This window comes from Paralichthys olivaceus, chromosome 8 (assembly GCF_024713975.1).
Source record: "Paralichthys olivaceus isolate ysfri-2021 chromosome 8, ASM2471397v2, whole genome shotgun sequence".
In the NCBI taxonomy this organism is placed as follows: domain Eukaryota; kingdom Metazoa; phylum Chordata; class Actinopteri; order Pleuronectiformes; family Paralichthyidae; genus Paralichthys; species Paralichthys olivaceus.
The window spans coordinates 11,945,653-11,964,161 of record NC_091100.1 but is presented as its reverse complement, the minus strand read 5'-3'; the positions used below and the strand labels follow the sequence as shown (position 1 = coordinate 11,964,161).

Here is an 18,509-nt window from a genome sequence, read left to right as displayed (position 1 = left end):
TTTTACTGGTTGTACATAATATTGTGATGACATGAATGATAAAGAGAAGATTGTATTTTTGTATCAATCATATTTGTTCAAATGGTTTTACAGAGAATATTGTTCTGTGGAATAAAATTCTATTTGTTTACAGTTTAATATGTGGGTTTACATCATTGTTTCTCTTGAATAAATGTAAACCCTTCCACTCACAGTCAGCGGACCCTGTGGATAAATAGCACAATATTAAGGCTCCAGAACATCAACTTTTAAATGGAAGAGGTTTTATTATACAGCCTGTATCAGATGAGGTTAAACTGGTTAAGATTAAACTGTCTCAAAGACATTTCTTTGTCAAAAGGGTTTGATAGTAATAATATATTATATTTATATATATCAGCTTATACCAATACATCAACATTGAAAAGTTACATAGAATATATAGTTATATAGATGCAGTGCAAAAAATATAAATTTAAAAATTTGGTAATTATGCTGAGACTGTAAAATATCATGCCTCAATTATATTTCTTTGTCATAAGGTTTTGATAAGGGAAATTATTACCACATTTTTTAAATATATATATCAGTTGATATCTCAGTATCAGATTGTTTTAATTCCCTGATCCTGATATCGGTATATAGTGAACCCACCCAACAATTCATATCGGTCAGGCTCTAGTTTCTGTTGATAACTGAGTGATGCATCTCTGTTAACCGTAATCTGTCACAACTGTGGTCATAGCTGTAGGCACATTGAGATCTTTCTAAAATCTTGAATTGCACCTGCAGTGTGCGCTCTACTGCAGTTTAAAGTTGCAGACAAAAGGGCACAAACGCACAAGAAAAAAACCCTGCTGTCATATTGTAAAGTGCAGCTGGTGTGGGGGAGGTGAACTTAAACCTAAGTGAGTCCTCCTCACTCCAACAAGCGGATGTTATACTTGTCTTCTCACTTCCCTCCTCTACCCACCATTCTCAACGTTGATCGACAGGTGCAGAAATATTTGGGCTCTGCTGTTAATTAATAGATAACTTGAAACTGTAGCTTTGGGGTTTTGCTGTATTCCAATCAGCAGATTTTAACTAATTTTTTGGACTTTGGTTTAAGACAGTTATTTTGTCCTCAGCGCTGTGAAATGTGTGATGTCTTCAGAGGCGGTAGCCAGCATCCGTTAGAGTCTCACTCTGACAAAAAAGGTATGTTTCTTTCATTGTTCTTTGTCCCAGGTTTGCTTTGTCAAGCAGTCACAGAGGCCTTCAAACTCTATTCTGTTAGGTTTTATTCTATTCTCTTTGAATAATGTAATAATAGAAAACACAATGTGGGCATAAATCTTAACTTGTTTCATAACTTTAAAATCAGAGATATTGAGGATGTAGGCTACTACTTCTTACCAGAATAAAACTAACGTGTAAGTAACATTTTAAACTATATATTAGATTTGTAAATGAAGAGTTTGATCAGATAAACTTTTCTTACTTTATTTTTTCATAAATTATCTCTGACGGGAAACTGAGATTATAAAACTTTTAGGTAATTTAGAAATGTTGATATTGGAAAATGCAAAGGTCAGTTTGATGCAGCAGTAATATTGTAAGAAAACTATCAATTAAGTTTGTTTCATTGTTGTAATAGAACCGTCAAGACTGATTTACGTCACTGTTTCAAACTCTTCTAGGATCAGATCTTAAATTTTCTGTGGTATAGACTACATAACAAATATTTGTCTTACATAAGAGATAAATGTAAGTAATAGGAGACAGACATGAAAAAAACGTAATAATATAACACAGAGACAGATATGCGTTGTTATCCAGAACCTGTTAATGTCTTCAGGATCAAGCTGTGAATTCTAGGTCACACCCAAACATGCAGATCTTTACATGTGTTAAATTTGTACTTCGTCATATAATTTATTTAATTTATGAATAAGAGTATAAAGCATTGATAGTAGTAGAAGACTGTTTCTATATTGTTAGAGAGACTATCTCTCATTTCTGACACACAATATTTAGTTTTACAGGGTTTCCACAGGGTCTTAAAAAATCTCATAAAAAAGTTTTCAATAATCTGAATTTATGCCTTAAAAAGTTAAATATGTAAAAATATTACGTTCTCTTAAATACATTCAAGTTGGTCTACGTAATGTTGGTGCTCATTCGATGCAAATAACGTCACATTTAGTTATGTCCGCATGAGTTCTCTCTCAAAAAGTATTAGCACGCTGTAATAAAACCACAAACAAGACCCTTGTTACTTTAGTGTATAGCTGTATTTTTTTGTTTATATTGAGAAATTGAATTAAAAGAAATAAAAAAACACTGTTAGCTGATCATCTACACCCCCGTCAGACCTGATCTCAGTGCACTCGGCTTGGTGTTGGGAAACTCAATGGTTACTGTCTTTGTAGTTTTGTGAGATTACACAGCGTTTCAAGCGTTATTCTCTACTTGGCTACTTCACCTTATCTTCAATTATGGGGAAGTGAAAGTAATTCTGGGACTTGGATATTCCTTCATATATGTCTTACTTGACAAGGGTCTTAAATTTCATTCATTGTGCCTTTAAAAAGTTGATTTAACTTGAGACCTGCAGAAACCCTGTATTAAGGGCTCGGCTGGTGCCATCTACCTCGACAGGTTGTTTGAGAAGAATATGGAGAAACATACATATAAAGTGTCATTTGAGGTCTTAACCATTTCACTGTTTTAACATAACTTAGAGTCATGTTTATATCGTTACATTTCCTCCATTCATCTCTGTTCTCGATCAGATTTCCCTCTTGAGTTCTGAGAGGCTGGATCTGTCTGGACAGAATGACAGAATCTAAGAGAGAAGGACCAGAACCTGAGCACCGCACTTCAGAGACCGAGCAGAGGAGCTGCGAGCTGAGCGAGCCCAAAGAGCCGAGAGGTTATGTGAAGCGTGTATAAAGGCCACTGCTGGAGAACTGCACATTCCTGTTGTGTACGTGAGATGTTTACGGATTTTTAAAACAGAGACATGTTAGTTCTGTTTAAACGAATGACCACTGAATTCTTCAGGAATGGAATTACCACAAGGCTGAGCTGCAAATCAATGGCTATGAAAACTACTGCCTGTACACAGACGTACGGCACACACAGTGATTAAATACTTTGTGAACTTAGTGATTTTCCACGTCAACAAGTTACAGAAAAGCTGCCCCTGAGATTTATTCTACACAACCGCATCCAGAGATCGCCAGTAACAACCATGAATGGCCCAGCGGAGATGTCGGTGAAGTGCGTCCTGGTCGGGGACAGTGGGGTTGGCAAAACAGCCCTCCTGGTCCGCTTCACCTCAGAGACCTTCCCGGACACCTACAAGCCCACTGTTTTTGATAACACAGGGGTGGAGGTGTACATGGACGGGGTTCAGATCAGCCTGGGGTTGTGGGACACGGGGGGTAATGACAACTTCAGACAAATCCGCCCAAGATCGTACCAGCAGGCCGATGTTGTACTCATCTGCTACTCTGTGGCCAACCCCAACTCTCTGGCCAACATCCAGCACAAGTGGATCGCCGAAGTTCGAGAGAACTTGCCCAGGGTGCCCGTGCTGATCGTGGCAACACAGACGGACCTGCGGGAGACGGGGGCACATCGGGGCAGCTGTATCTCAGCAGCAGAGGGGAGACGCATGGCTCATTCAGTCCATGCCAAAGGCTACCTGGAGTGCTCCTCTTTGAGCAACCGAGGCGTGCAGCAGGTCTTTGAGTACGCTGTGCGGACGGCTGTTAACCAGGTCAGGAAACAGACCAGGAGACGCATGTTCGATGTAAACCAGTGCAAAGTCTTTTGACCTTTGACCTCTGACATGGTGGATTGTCTTGAACTGTCATGACATGACTTAATGTGTGTTAGTGACCTGGTGCAGATATAAGAACACAAAGTTGGATTTGTTTTATACACGTCGGGTAATTTCTCACTAACAGGGTCACGGATTTAAACCCACACCTAATCAACCATCATGCAAATGTACAGATGGAAATGGTACTTTTGTTGATCAAGGGAGCGACATAAAGAAATTGGTCGATTCTCCTGATCTGTATTCAAGCAAACAACAATACACTTCATGGGGATATTTCAAAAGGGGAACCAGAGGACTTTTTGTCAAGACTTTTACAAAAATGTAAGCATTTTAAGCTTTGATGGTGATGTCGATAGCATGTAGTTTTTGTTATTGTTTTACCAATAGCCGTGCAGATGAAGACAAAGAAGAGAAACAATATATAAATCAAATGAGTGTCTTTATTACCATAAAAACAATGACACAACCAGCTGTATGGAGCTTTTAATGTGATTTGCCCATTTATAAATACAAAAATAAAAAAATAAAAAGATAAAATGGTGCGCTTAAGTGGTGCCATTTGTCAGTAATGATTTTAACTAAATAAGATACATGACTGTGGCTCAGAGAGTCCAAAGGGACAGTTTCACTGTATCAGGCTCAACATGAAGCATATTCTCTATATTTTCTTCTTGGATTAGATGAGACTGAGAAATGAACTGTCACTAGGTCCAAAAGTAGATGAAAATGTTGAAACGTCTATTCAGACATCAGTTACAAGGAAATGAATAGTCACATGACGTTCGAAAACATATATTGTATCAGCCATTAAAAAATTAACTTAAATTATTTTTACTGAAAATGAAGAAAAAACATTTCCAGAGATTTTTTTAGAAAGTTATTTTATAGTATAAGAGAAACCAAACATGAAACATTAACAACTAAATTATGAGACATAAAAAAAAAAAAAAATGTTTGCATTATATTTTTTATTGACCTGTATACCTCTTTTTAGAATGATAAGTAATGATATAACCTGCTACCTGTGTGTCTCGTAAACTGTCACTGTTGTCTTCTGTTACTGGTAAAATGAATTTCATATGATGGATTAAAACTAAGGATTTACCAGATTTTCTCTATATGATTAAATATGAACATCAAAAACTTGGAATACCATCAAATCATCTTCAAATCTTCCCCTTGTTATCCATCGCCTTCCTCTTATTCATACACTTTTTATATGAACACATGACCTTTTTGTATATATATATATATATATATATATATATATATATATATATATATATGCGTATGTACAGTTTTCGCAAATGTTAATTTTAGAGAGATGAGCAGCTAGTGTCGTGTGTGTGGCTCTCTCTCTTGCTCTCTGTCTCTCTCTCTCTGTCTCTCGCTCTCTCTATCAACTCCCCCCACACACAACACCTTTGTATCTATTCTTGTTGAGTCAGTTCCAATTATTAAGCCCAAATGAACAATGACATAATACAACATATGACATAGTCTATAATTAGGAGCACGATCCAGTTCAGAAAATACATCCTCTACACAATAGTATTATAGTCTCAAATATATACATTTTGTGTGTTTAGTACCTACACATTTTATCTTATATTAACATATGGATAAGTTCAGCTCCGAGAAGCTGTTCCTTCCCCCTCATACCTCTCCCGCTCTTTCTCTCTTTACATCATGTGGTGTTCAGAAACGTTCAGGATATGAAGCTTTTCAAGGATATATGCTGAAAAACCCCAAACCACATCCCAGCACACACACAAACATGCACGTTATACAGTTAAACTGCAAACACACACAGCGACTTCTTTCAGTGTGTCACACACACATGCAGATGCACACACACATGCAGACGCACACACACACACACACGCTTACATTAGCTTCTAAAGTCTTACTCATGCACAGGACAGAGAGTATTAAATTTAGGAAAAGTCTATTGCTTGGTGAGGTATGGCATGAAAGATCATGTTTTTACAAGTTGTTTAATGTATTAAACACTGCATCATCTGAAATCCTGTATGTTCCTGTTAATTCACAGATAATTTCTCATATAATATTCATATCAAAGAACAAGTGTAAGTACATGTATATAATATATATATATTCAAATGTTTGCATGTTGGTTATATTTGAGTAACAAGAGACAAAGAGCAACGCTTCAATGTGACACACATCGTGTTTGACTGTGGTCAGATCTCTCATCTCTCAACTCTCACTGTGCTCTCTCTCCCACACCTACCACAATGCCTTATCCCTCCTCGCTCTCTCTATCTCTCTCCCTCACACACACACACACACACACACGTACATGGTGTTGAGCCACTTCACAGCTAACAGATAGTTGCACTTCGTTTTCAAGGGCCTCTGATGTGTTAAGCAAGGAGGTGACACACAGGCCTTTTTTCACAGCAGAGTCATTCTTATCATTCATTCTCCATACCTGGACTTGAACAAGAACCTATATCAACTACTTCTCATGGCACACTCAACCAATCCCAGCTCTGTTTCATGCTCAGTTTATGTTTGCAAGTTAGCAGGATTATGCAAAAAAGTGCTGGATGAAAAATAATTGACCCCATTTAAGTCCAAAACAAACTGGGGTCAGTTCTTATTTCAATACTTTTGAGTTTTAGTTTGTGTTGATCATGTTACAGAGTTCACTGCACTAGGACTTGAATTGTTTCGAATAACATTAGTGGCAGCTCTGTTGCGTTCAAGATTCCCTGGGAGTTGTGGCTGTGTCCGAAATCCCTCACTAATCACTAAACAGTCCTCTACATAGAAGTCATAGAGGTAGTGAATAAGTGGGTGATTTTGGACACATCCATTCACTGGATAAACAGATTTCAGCCATCCTTTATTTTATTGTGGTAACTTAGGAGCAAGTGACCCAGTGCAACCACATGGCTCATTCATGTATTTTTAACAGTTGGTGGACAAACAGTGGAAATCTATGGCACACAGGAATAACTGAAAGTAAAATATGTCACCAGACTGCACCTCCGTTGCTCACCCTGCTCAAAATTACTGAAGTTCAATACACACACACACACACACACACACACACACACACACACACTCTGCCTATCTCCCACTGTCTCTAACTCTGAAACTCCCTCGCTCTCTTTCTTTTTCTGCCTCCGTCTCTCCCCCATTTACCGCAAGAACACAGATGCACACACTACTGATCTGTGCCGTCAATATTAATTCAAAGTAAGCTCACAGTGCCTCTTTTGTTTGTACAGTGCATACATTATGCATTATATATTTAAACGTCCATCATACACATTTACAAAAAAAAACACTAATCCACTAATTGTGCCAAAAAACTATTTGTCTCCCTTTTTTTTTTACACACACACACACACATACACACAGGAAACACCTGTCCTGTGCAAGCTAAGCACCACAGAAACTCTGTGACACATTCACACATCACATCTGTCTGAAGCTGTAGAGTTGAAACATGTCAGAACAGTTTTGTCTTCGTCAAGGAGATTATGTTTTCATCTGCATCTTTTGTTTGTTTGGCTGCCATCTATTTGTCTCAGCTGGTTTTGGCCTCTGAAGCTGCCTCCTTCACCCTCTACCAGGAGAAATGTATCCAGTCGCTTCACCAGTTAAACTTTCCACACATCTCCAGCCAGTTTTGTGTCTTAGAGTCCTAAATATTTTTAATGTATCACTTACATCCGGCATCGACCCTCACTGGCTTTACAACTGCTGTGATTCAACCTTTACTTAACTTTAGAGAGTTGTGTCTCAGCAGCCCTCTGGTCAGATACCTGTAAATAATCCTTTTGAATATTTTGAAATCCGTCTGTCTTTCTCAACAATCGCTCCTCACATTGACTTCAAAGTCGGCCTGACCCCCGGCAGTGCAGTGTTGGCTGTGAATCTTTGAGTGGTTGTGAAGAAAATCTGACAGACGGAGATTTTTCCAGTAAACTGTACTCGTTGTTACTGGGTGGGTTGTTCAGCGGTTTTCCTATTGAATTGAGACACAACCCCAAAGGTCATAGCACACTAGTGTGACGATGAAGGAGCCTCCGCCTCTATCTGAAAGGCTTTGTTTGAAGAGGTACAAACTGAATGAGCAATGGGGCAGAATAATAATTGTGATAAGATTAAGCAGATAAAGTAGGACATTTAGTTGACGCTGCTGCGCACTGATGGTCATATTGTAGTAACAGCAACAAAACGAAGGTCGGTGGTTTGATCCCCGGCTCCTCCAGTTTGCATTCAAGTGACCTTGGGCAAGATACTGAACCCCAAATCGCCCCCCCTGTGCCAACAGTGTATGAATAGTGTGATAGAGAAAGATAGAGGTGCTGTATGAATGTGTGTGTGTAAATGAGTGGTCGGTATGAAACAGGCCTATCTATAAATGTATAAATACCGTACATTTATCATTCAATGATAACACAGGCTTACATTTTAGCTCATGAGATGACAAGAAACCTAAATAAAACAGTATCATAAATCATCAGAGATTCAAGTGCCTCTATTTGTCTCTATGATGTCTTTGACAAACATACAAAGAGAGGGTGAAATCTACTCTTATCACTGATCTACAACCTGTTTACAGCTTTCTGTGCTTGTGTTAAAGAGTTCTGTTTACAGTGTGAAACCTGATCCTGGATCTGTGTTATGTTTGTTGCCACGTGTTACGTATGACATGTGTCACATCATCATTGACACGTCTGTGTGTGTTCATCTTGAATGACCACGGATAAGAGCATGGGTAAGAAAGTGTCATTATATGTGTGTGACTGACACGTGTCATTAGCTGTGTAACGCAGTAAGGCTGTGTATGTGTGTGTGTGTCTGTGTGTGTCGTACAGCTGGTTGTGGTCAGGAACACAAGTGGATAGGGCCTTAGGCGTCACATTTCACCCAGTGCCTATATGCGGTATTTGATACTGCAGTGTACCTGTGTGTGTGTGTGTGTGTGTGTGTGAATGATAGCCCCAGGTCCTGTTCCAGAGCAGCGATCGCCCACAGAGAGACAGTGACATAGACGACCTGCGACTAACAACCAGTGAAGCATTCACAGCCTCTGACAGGATGTGAGATTTTGAGAATTTTTCCTGAGGTCTCGTCTCGCTCTGCCTCTGAAGGGCAGGATGGAAATCAGAATAAAGTGACACTGGATTTGGACCCCGGGTCTGTCAGCAAGTGCTTTGCTAAATAATTGATCCGTCAGCTTGTGACTGGTTGAAAATGAGGAAGGCAGCGCTGATGGTTTGGATCAGCCTTTTGGTGCAAGGTCAGTTCTGCGTGAGGGATCCGTTTGATGTTTGTTCTTCATCCGTTGTGCCAACCTCTCTGAGTTGCTCTCGCCCCCTCTCAGTGTCCCAAGGTGCCCAGGGTCATTACGCCCGCAAGCTTCTGAACGACCTGATGGAGGACTACACCAACGCTCTGAGACCTGTGGAGGACACAGACAAAGCCCTCAACGTGTCGCTGCAGATCACGCTGTCACAGATCAAAGATATGGTGAATACATAGATTCCTCCCCTTTAACACTTAGAAATCTCCTATCATGCTCCCATATGTTGAGAATCAGAGCCGGCCCTAGACCTTTGGGGCCTCTAATACAAATTTGGCTGTGGGCCCCTCTGACTATCATGCTTTCTTACGACATAAGGCACAGAAGGAAGATCTATTTTTTAAGTAAGACCTTATTAAAACATAGACTTTTACTATGAAGGCTATTTATCACGGTAACTACTGTATGTTTGACGTCTAAAGACAATATACCATATGAATATATTCTGTACCTTCTTGTTTCAACTTTACAATACTTGTGTATTGTTTTGTATTGTTGTATTCTAATATTCAGGAACAAGCTGCAAGTTTTTGTGTGAACACTGTCTCTCTTTGTTAATGTTTTTGTCTGTGTGTGTGTGCAGGATGAGAGGAACCAGGTTCTGACCACGTACCTGTGGATCAGGAAGGTCTGGCACGATGCTTACCTGAAGTGGGAAAAGGAGGACTATGACGACCTGGAGATGATTAACATCCCCAGCGACCTGGTTTGGAAGCCGGACATCGTCCTCTACAACAAGTCAGTAACAAGAGAGACAAATATACAAATAAGCAACAAAGAGAGGAAATAAAATAAGAGAACAGAGAGGGAGGTATAGAAAAAGAGTGAATGAAAACAAGTGAAAGTATAATGGAACTAAGTGGAGCGCACACATCTGGCAAGGCCCAACAGTCCCCTTGAATTCAGTCAAGCTGGACCAACTTTCACGCACTCATAGATATCAATTTCGCAATGTTAAAGGGTGTGAAAAAAAATTCTGACCAAGTTTCATGGTAAATCCATCCTGTAGTTTTCGCTTACAAACAAACCAACCAACCATCAAATGGAGAGGGGTGAAAACATAACCACTATAGCAGAGGTAATAAAGTGAAAGAAATGTATTTACAAATGTGTCCTCTTTACTTGATGTGTGTGTAGAGCAGATGAGGACGCGTCAGACCCATCCAGCACTAACGTTAAGCTGCGTTATAATGGAGAGATCATCTGGGACTCTCCGGCCATCACAAAGAGCACATGTGTGGTGGACGTCTCTTACTTCCCCTTTGACTGGCAGCAGTGTAATCTCACCTTCGGCTCCTGGACCTACAATGGAAACCAGGTGAGTCTAAACAAGGTAACGTGGGGCGAAGGAGAGGAAATCACACCATGTTAAATTCCCGGGTTAAAAACGGCCTAATATGAAGAATGCTGTACAGTCTCAGGCCTCAAGGATCATGACTGAGTGTGAATTGACCACCCTTCAAGGTAAGGCCCCAAAACTACTGACCCCCTAAAATGAGGCCTCTAAATGACTTTTTTTTAATTGCTTAATCAGCACTCTGCAGCTCATTTATATTTTCAGTGAAATAGCCATAGCATTGTCCAAAAGCTGGTTTCAGTCCTTAATATATATATATTTTTATAGGAAAGCCTTTTAATTCCTGATTTTTAACAGTTTTTAATGGATGTTGTTGTTTGTGTTTTCTTTCATGTAATCTTTAGTTTAGTTTTGTCTTGTTTTATTCTGTGTATTTTTTATACCCATGTATTTTGTAAATCTCTCTGTAACCTTGTTTAGATAAGTGCTTTAGAAATTCAGAATTTTTATTATTATTATTTACTCTATCTTTTGGTTGAGGAAGAAGTTAAAAGTTGCCCTGGCTGAACCAACATTTCAATGAACTGAATCCATTTAGGATCACAGAGAAAGATTTGTTGTCTGATGAGTGTTTTTCTCTTGTATGTCTTGTCTTCTTGGTTCTTCATTTGGATTCAAATTTGCTAATACAGAAGGTGTAGTGTGGGTTTGGGCTTGATATCACTACAGGGCATGTACCAGCTTCTTGCCTGCTATTAAGGACTTTTTAAGTTTTTTACTCCCATGAGTAACATTTGGAGGATTTTGACATAGAAACATCTGTTTGACATTATCAAATTTATGTCTGTACTATCTTTCAATATATCCTCTACACAGGTGGACATCAGTTTGGGCATGGACAGTGGAGACCTGTCTGACTTTGTTGAAAACGTGGAGTGGGAGTGCCACGGCATGCCGGCGGTTAGAAACGTCATGATGTACGGCTGCTGCTCTGACCCTTACACTGAAATCACGTACACCCTGCTGCTGAAGCGCCGCTCTTCTTTCTACATCTTCAACCTGCTCCTGCCCTGCTTCCTCATCTCGTTTCTTGCCCCGCTGGGCTTCTACCTGCCCGCCGACTCTGGGGAGAAGGTGTCCCTCGGGGTCACTGTGTTGCTGGCGCTCACCGTGTTCCAGCTGCTGGTGGCTGAGAGCATGCCTCCTGCAGAAAGCATGCCCTATATAGGTTTGAATAACTACTTGGTATTATATAACTATAGAAGCCCATTTCCACTAGGGAAGGAATAAAAGAATAAATCTCAAAGTTCATCAGAATAATGAGATACAAGGTCACAGTGTTGATATTTATCACTGTCGCCTCACAGTAAGAAAGTTTAATAGTTCCCCATGTGCTTGCATGGGTTTTGTGTTCCCGGTTTCCTCCACAGACCAAAGTGTCATGATTAGCAAGGAGGACTCATATACAGCCACGGAAACAAGGTGAAGTTGAATCTAATAAAACAGGCTTACAATCTCTGACAGAAGACAGAACAACTCATGAGCTTCATAAACTAAAACAACAATGAACTGGGATTGAATTGGGAAACATGGCAGTAACACACAGGACTGAAACAAACCAAACTGACCAGACAGAGAGAAACACAGAGGTTTTATACACAGGGGAGGGATTATTGGACACAGGTGAAACACATGAGGACATGTGATCACGAGGGCGGGAAACAGGACAGACAGGAATTGTGGCAGAATCATGACACAAAAACATGCAGGTGTATCCTGTGGAGATGAATCGAATGATGTGGAGTGAACAGCTCACAATGTTGACTTAGTGCCTGGTATTTTTACTTTACTTTACTTCTGAGTTGGTGGAAATTACTTTCAGATAGATATTTATATAAAAAAGTAACTAAAATAATGGCAAGAGCGGTATAATAATTTTTTTAAAATTAAATTAAAAATAAATAAATAAATAATAAGAATACAAATTATAAAAGAGAGTTGATCAAAGTTGAGATAAAAGAGATATAGAATATACAATATATAAAAGTAGTTGATAAAAGAGTGTAAACTATTACAAAAATAAATAAATCAAAAAATGTCTGAAAGACCATTCTAAATCAAAAGCAGGGCTGAAGAGGTAGGTTTTAAGTTTACGTATTGAGATTTCAATAGAGGAGCTTCTATGTGCAAGCTATGTGAACTTATTCTTACTTATAGAATTTTCCCTGTTTTCTTCCTTAGGAAAATATTATATTGCCACAATGACCATGATCACAGCCTCTACCTCTCTCACCATCTTCATCATGAACATTCATTTCTGTGGCGCTGAGGCCAAGCCAGTCCCACATTGGGCCAAAGTGCTCATTATCGACTACATGTCCAAAATCTTCTTCGTCTACGAGGTGGGGGAGAACTGCACGACACCGGAGAGCGAGCGGACCCCTCTGTACCCCGAGGAGCCCTTCACCGATATTGGCTGCCACCACGAGGACTGTCTTCACAATGGCCTCTACCACCACGACAGTGACGTGTACAAGTACAGCAACGGCCACAGCGTGCACAATAACAGTAAGCATCATGAACATCAGGCAAACGGCAGCGCCAACAGCAGGAATCATCGTCACTACAACAACCACAACAACCACGCCTCCAGACTGGAGAGGGGTGAGGCAAAGCAAGAGGCCAAGCAACACTACCACCACATCAGGCAGGAGGAACTGGACTACGAGGCCCCGCAGCATCCCAGAAACCTCCAGCACCTCAACAGGGTGCTGAAGAAGCACGTCCTGTATCCCACAGAGAAGCATCAGGTGCCAGCCTGTCCCCACTGCTGCCCCTGCCTCCAACATAAACAGGTACATCATCACTTTACCCATGTATCTGATTACTTTTCTTCTAAAACCCCTTTCAGTGCGTCATCTATCTGACTCTTCCTCAGGTGGTGAAGAACATCCAGTACATCGCCAACTGCTTCCGTGAGCAGAAAGCGACGTGTGTCAAGGCGGCAGAGTGGAAGAAGGTTGCCAAGGTGATGGACAGGTTTTTCATGTGGATCTTCTTCTTCATGGTGTTCCTCATGAGCATCCTCATCATTGCCAAGGCCTCCTGACATCCTCCTCTTCCTCCTCCTCTTTCATCCTCTTGGACCTCAGTGTTACTGCAGAGTCACCTCTTGTCTACAAGGAGATTTCATGTGATACGTCAGTATTGTGTTGTGTTTGTGTATCTGTGTGTGTGATTGTGCAGGTTAACTGTTTGTATTTTCACTTTGACATAAAGAGGACGAGGTCACTGCACACAAATCATCCATTCAACCACACACATGCACACACAAAGACAAATTCATCAAGGCTTCTCTGTTAGTTAAGGTGTGCTTGCATGTGTCACAGAGCAGTGGAGCAGTAAGACAATCTAGGCCACGACATGCATGGACACTCCATTATTGATGAGCTAACATCCAGCTATAGGCGTTACATTACTTACATTACGTTTTAAGAAACCAGAGGATGCTTGAGTCCATTACAGAGAGAGCAGCAGCAGAGTGACTTCATGTATAAAACAACCTGGTGTTTGATGAAAATAGTTCACAGGTCAGTGAAGGCGTGAAACAAATGTGTGTTACAAAATGCAGTGAATAGCATTACATGGTGAAAGTCATTATTAAGTTGATTTAAAAGTGATGTTCTAGATGTCAGAGATCAGTTTCAAATACTTGAAAGTTGTGAATACTTGAATTTGAGACTTAAAGGATGAATGTTTACTTTACTTTGCTTATTGTCCTGTAAAAAACATAAACCTATGATATCTTGTTATTAAAGCAGGTCTTACTTACTGTCACAGTAGTTTGGATTGTTGTACAAATCTAATTTCTTATATAATGTACATGTACATTTTGCAAATAAAATGTAATTTCATTGCTACCTTTCTCTGACAAATCATTGCCGTTGCATATATTAATTTAGAGAGATGAATATCGAGTATTAGTGACATACAGACAACTATATTTTGTACACCTGGCTATAGCTAATGCAGCTTAATACAAAAGTCTTGAAATAAATCCTCCATGAAGATTAGAAAAATACAAGTGAGTGAATGAACCCGGATTCCTAATAATTTCAGAAATGACCTCTAGAGGGCAGATATGCTGCAGCAGGCGTTCCAAAAAGCCTAAATTAATATATATGAGTTACATTACTGCACAACACAGTGAATGTCTAAGTAATAAGTAATGGACAGCTATATATACCAAATGTTATAATTAATAGATACATTTTTTTTTTAAACAACAAATCAGTAACAGATGAATCCTCTCATGAAGTCCTGAGTTTGAAATCATACTCCAGTACATAAAATCTTACTGCTGGGTGTATTCAAAAGTAAAGAATAGGTGCGGGTAAATATTCTCATGTATTCACTGAACAACTTCAGGGCAGAATTAACATGGCTTAAATACATTACAATATAAACACAATAGTTTACATAAGTGGAATCCACTTTATGTTTGCTGTGATAATATTTGATGACTAAGTCCTTGTGGCACCAAAGTACTGACACCAGACTGCTTGTCTTCTCATCACCACATCAAGGTATAAACTGTCAGTACCTCGTCTGACTCGTCAAATCAGTTGGACAAACCTCTGCCTCCATCTAGTGGAATTTGTAATCAGATCCACACCTGTCCACACTGCTGGGCTGAGATCGATGAAACTGTAATCGCAATGGAAACGTCTCATAGGAAATGAGTGTCATCCCAATAAAGCAGAAATAATGTGTGCCATATGTAAATATGTTTTCAGGTTCTCTAAGTAGTCAGGTTCTTAAGTAGTCAGGTTCTCTAAGTACCACTGTCTTTTCATAAGTCCTTATGAGCTGTCATTCATCTTTTCTTGACACTCTTGGTGTTTTCCTTTAAAGTCAAAGAAAGGTGGTGAGGAAAGGCACTTTTTCCCCCAACTATTTCACACTCAGTCCTGAGTTCGCTCCAGGTTTAAAGGGAGATTTTACATATCATATATTTTGTGTCTCAGGGAGCTGATGACAGTACATTTGAGAATCTGTTAAAGCAACAGAGTGTAACATTTACTGAGCAACAGCGCCCTCTGCAGCCACACGTGGTGACTTTTTCTCTTTGGCTCAGTGTCTGAGCAATCACATGATTTCTAACAAAAGAAAAAACAAAGCTGATCAACTCTGTTTGGAATTCTTTATATTTTAACTGTTTCCACACTGATATGTAGGAGAGAAACACTGGTTTTTATGTGTCTTCTAAATTAATCTTCACTTCAGAGCTAAAACAGATGTTGGGGTTGGGGAAATGAAAGTGGCATCATTCTCCCTGTCAGTGAACTGTCAAACTATTTGTGAAGATGTTATTTTAGGTAAAATGTTGCACAGTGTTGTTCTGAGCACCACCAAAGAGTCAAGATGAGGACATAACCTACATATTGTTATAATCATTTAAAAACCATTCTCTTCACCGAGGAGATTAATCATTGATTATTTGTCTATTTTGTCCAGTCACACAACACTGACAGGAAAAGGACCTGTTTATTGATTCCTGGGGATCAACAGCAACATATCAGCTTTCTTAGATAAAGCAACATGATTAACGTATGGGTGCTCTGTTTAAAGGGGTCACAATGACCCATTTAAACCCTCTTCTGAGCTGGAGTGTGTGCAGTGAGAGATAAGGCCTCCTGTGCTGAGTGTTACAGAGACAGACTATTGGGCCAGAGTTCCACCAGACCGATTTACTACAAACATGGTGATGGAGATGGTTAGAGTTCAGAGGGGATGAACATGTCACAGGCACAGAGACCAACACACCCACAATGTTGGGATCTATATAAAGATGTGCTACACTCATGTGTTCTCAATTTATGGACAGAGAACAGAAACAATATGTCATCTATTAGCAAGCAGCTGTCGTCCATCACATGTGCAGGTCAGTTTTCTACTTTCTTTCTTTCTAACAAAACCAATATATTCTCATGTTTTTCTGTCTCCTCAGGCAGGAAGCCTTCTCCCTCTTTCACTGAGATCAGACTGGTTTTGCTCGGGAAGACCGGCTGCGGAAAAAGCTCCACGGCCAACACCATCTTGGGTCGTAAGGCCTTCGAATCAAGGGTTAGCAGCTCGTCTGTCACCCTGCGTTGTCGCCGGGCCAGTGGAGAATTTCGTGGGCGACACCTGATGTTGCTGGACACCCCAGGGCTGCTGGACACTTCTCAGGCTCCACACGAGGTGCAGAGGGAGTTGAGGAGAAGCATTAGCCTTCTGTATCCTGGGCCCCATGTCTTCCTCCTCGTCATTAACATTGGGAGGTTCAGTCAGGAGGAGAAGGAGGCGTTGCGGCAGATCAAACAGGCGATGGGATCTCAGGCTCTGCTTTTCTCTGTGGTGGTTTTTACCCATGGAGACCTTCTGGAGGAGGGGACATCTGTGAAGCAGTGTCTGATAGACAGGTGCAGGGACCTGGCCGAGCTGGTGGCCGAATGCAGAGGCAGGTACTGTGTCTTCAACAACCAAAGCTCCAAGAGCAAGGAGCAGGTGTCTGAGCTGTTTGCCTTAGTGGACACCATGATGCAGGCGAATGAAGGATGCTACTACGCCAGCAAGAGTCTCCAAAAAGCTGAGGAGGATCTGGCTCAGGAGCAGCAGCAGGAGCAGAGGCTACTGGAAGAGAGGGAGGCGCTGTTCAAAAAGAAACAGGAGGCTGTGCTGAAAGAGTGGTATGAAAAAGAGCTGGAGGTTGTCCAGCAAAAAAACATGAAGGAGCTAAGGGAGCTGAAGAGAAAACAGGAGCTGGAGAGGCAGAATGAGGAGAAACTGGCGAGAGGTCGAGAGGAGGACTTTAGACGAGAGATAGAGGAGAGTAACAAGAGGGAGAAGGAGAGGAAGATACAAGAGATGGTGAGAGTGATGGAGATACGTAGAGAGGAAGAGAGGAAGAGGGAAGCTCTCCAAGAAAAGCTGGACAAAGCCTCTAAAATGCTGGAGGAGCACACTGAGCAGGAGGAAAAGATGAGGAGAGCAATGGAGGAGAAAATGCAAAAAGACAAAATGGAAAACCTGCTGAAAGAGCGTGAGATGGAGGTTCAGCAGATACAGAAGGAGCAGGCCATCAGGCAGAGGGAGGAGATGAAGAGAGACGCTCTGCAGACGGAGCTGGAAAAACTCATTCAGAGCTTGGAGGATCAGAGCAGGAAGGAGGAGGAAAGGAAAAAGCAGATGGAGGACATGCTCAGGCACGAGAAGGAAGAGAACCAGAGAGAACGGGACATGCAGATGGAGAATCAGAGAGCGGAGAAAAGGAAATGCGAGGCTCTGAAGCAGGAGCTGAAACTCATTACAGTGCAGGTAGAGCATCAAATGGCAAAGGAAGAGAGCCTGAAGAGACGACTGGAGGAGAACCTGCAGAAGGAGAGAGAAAAGTACCACAGAGAAATCGCAGTGTTGAAAAAGCAGTGCAGTAAGAAGTGTTTGGACAACGAGACAAACAACATGAGGTCTGTGGAGAAACAAAGCATGATGTCAACTGCGACTGGGTACACTCATGAAATGGGGCTGGTGGGGCTGAACGCAGCTTTAGAAAGTGTTGGAGCTTCCTGTTGCGTACAGTAACAGCATGAACGTTTTGTATTTATTTTACATTTACTCTCTCAGCTGCATCTGTTTTGTGCATGTTTGTTAAACTATCATCATTCATTTAATGATATATAATAATAGTAATAATAATAAATGCATATTGGATGCAACCATTAACTCACAGTAAGGAAGACAAAGGAAATGAATGCCATGTGAAAACAATTTCATTTCAAGAAATGGATGTAATTCCAGTGTGTCCTAGATCAGCAAATGCACCAAAATAGTACAAATTGTGAAAAAAATGATGGGAGATAATCTGATTAACATCTCCCGCTCTCTGCTTGGGACTCTGTGTCTGTCTACCTCATCTAAATCTGTATTCAAACACAACCTGTTGCCATTAATAAAGATCAAATATAGCTTGAGTGCTATTTCTGTGTTCCTCACTGATGCTGCGACCTCAG

The 18,509-nt window shown here is 40.6% G+C and overlaps 3 protein-coding genes across 5 annotated transcripts; all 3 read left to right on the top strand.

The window, feature by feature from the left end:
* Nucleotides 1-784: 784 nt before the first annotated feature.
* On the top strand, nt 785-4,351 carry rhoh (ras homolog family member H). Of its 2 annotated transcripts, XM_069530128.1 has the most exons (3): nt 785-974; nt 1,110-1,179; nt 2,757-4,351. In XM_069530128.1, the coding sequence occupies exon 3, from the start codon at nt 3,218-3,220 to the stop codon at nt 3,803-3,805; it is 588 nt and encodes a 195-aa protein (XP_069386229.1). In that variant the 5' UTR covers nt 785-974; nt 1,110-1,179; nt 2,757-3,217; the 3' UTR covers nt 3,806-4,351. The 2 variants fall into 2 exon arrangements, with proteins under 2 accessions (XP_069386229.1, XP_019955907.1); XM_020100348.2 differs by having other exon boundaries at nt 895-1,179.
* Nucleotides 4,352-4,921: 570 nt separating this feature from the next.
* chrna9a (cholinergic receptor, nicotinic, alpha 9a) lies at nt 4,922-14,378 on the top strand. Of its 2 annotated transcripts, XM_020100355.2 has the most exons (7): nt 4,922-9,098; nt 9,183-9,328; nt 9,745-9,899; nt 10,299-10,479; nt 11,335-11,686; nt 12,700-13,313; nt 13,397-14,378. In XM_020100355.2, the coding sequence occupies exons 1-7, from the start codon at nt 9,053-9,055 to the stop codon at nt 13,565-13,567; spliced, it is 1,665 nt and encodes a 554-aa protein (XP_019955914.2). In that variant the 5' UTR covers nt 4,922-9,052; the 3' UTR covers nt 13,568-14,378. The 2 variants fall into 2 exon arrangements, with proteins under 2 accessions (XP_019955914.2, XP_069386225.1); XM_069530124.1 differs by having other exon boundaries at nt 4,922-9,328.
* Nucleotides 14,379-15,727: 1,349 nt separating this feature from the next.
* LOC109637726 (uncharacterized) lies at nt 15,728-18,470 on the top strand. The gene is made up of 2 exons (XM_020100278.2): nt 15,728-16,402; nt 16,469-18,470. The coding sequence occupies exons 1-2, from the start codon at nt 16,252-16,254 to the stop codon at nt 18,079-18,081; spliced, it is 1,764 nt and encodes a 587-aa protein (XP_019955837.2). The 5' UTR covers nt 15,728-16,251; the 3' UTR covers nt 18,082-18,470.
* The last annotated feature ends 39 nt before the right edge of the window (nt 18,471-18,509 follow it).

What these genes read in the sequence shown, in the direction of transcription:
- chrna9a (XM_069530124.1), top strand. Translation starts at nt 9,053, where the DNA reads ATGAGGAAGGCAGCGCTGATGGTTTGGATCAGCCTTTTGGTGCAAGGT. An exon ending in GACATCGTCCTCTACAACAA is followed by an intron (nt 9,900 to 10,298) that starts GTCAGTAACAAG and finishes ATGTGTGTGTAG; the next exon opens with AGCAGATGAGGACGCGTCAG. An exon ending in CCTGCCTCCAACATAAACAG is followed by an intron (nt 13,314 to 13,396) that starts GTACATCATCAC and finishes ACTCTTCCTCAG; the next exon opens with GTGGTGAAGAACATCCAGTA.
- rhoh (XM_069530128.1), top strand. Translation starts at nt 3,218, where the DNA reads ATGAATGGCCCAGCGGAGATGTCGGTGAAGTGCGTCCTGGTCGGGGAC.
- LOC109637726 (XM_020100278.2), top strand. Translation starts at nt 16,252, where the DNA reads ATGAACATGTCACAGGCACAGAGACCAACACACCCACAATGTTGGGAT. An exon ending in GTCGTCCATCACATGTGCAG is followed by an intron (nt 16,403 to 16,468) that starts GTCAGTTTTCTA and finishes CTGTCTCCTCAG; the next exon opens with GCAGGAAGCCTTCTCCCTCT.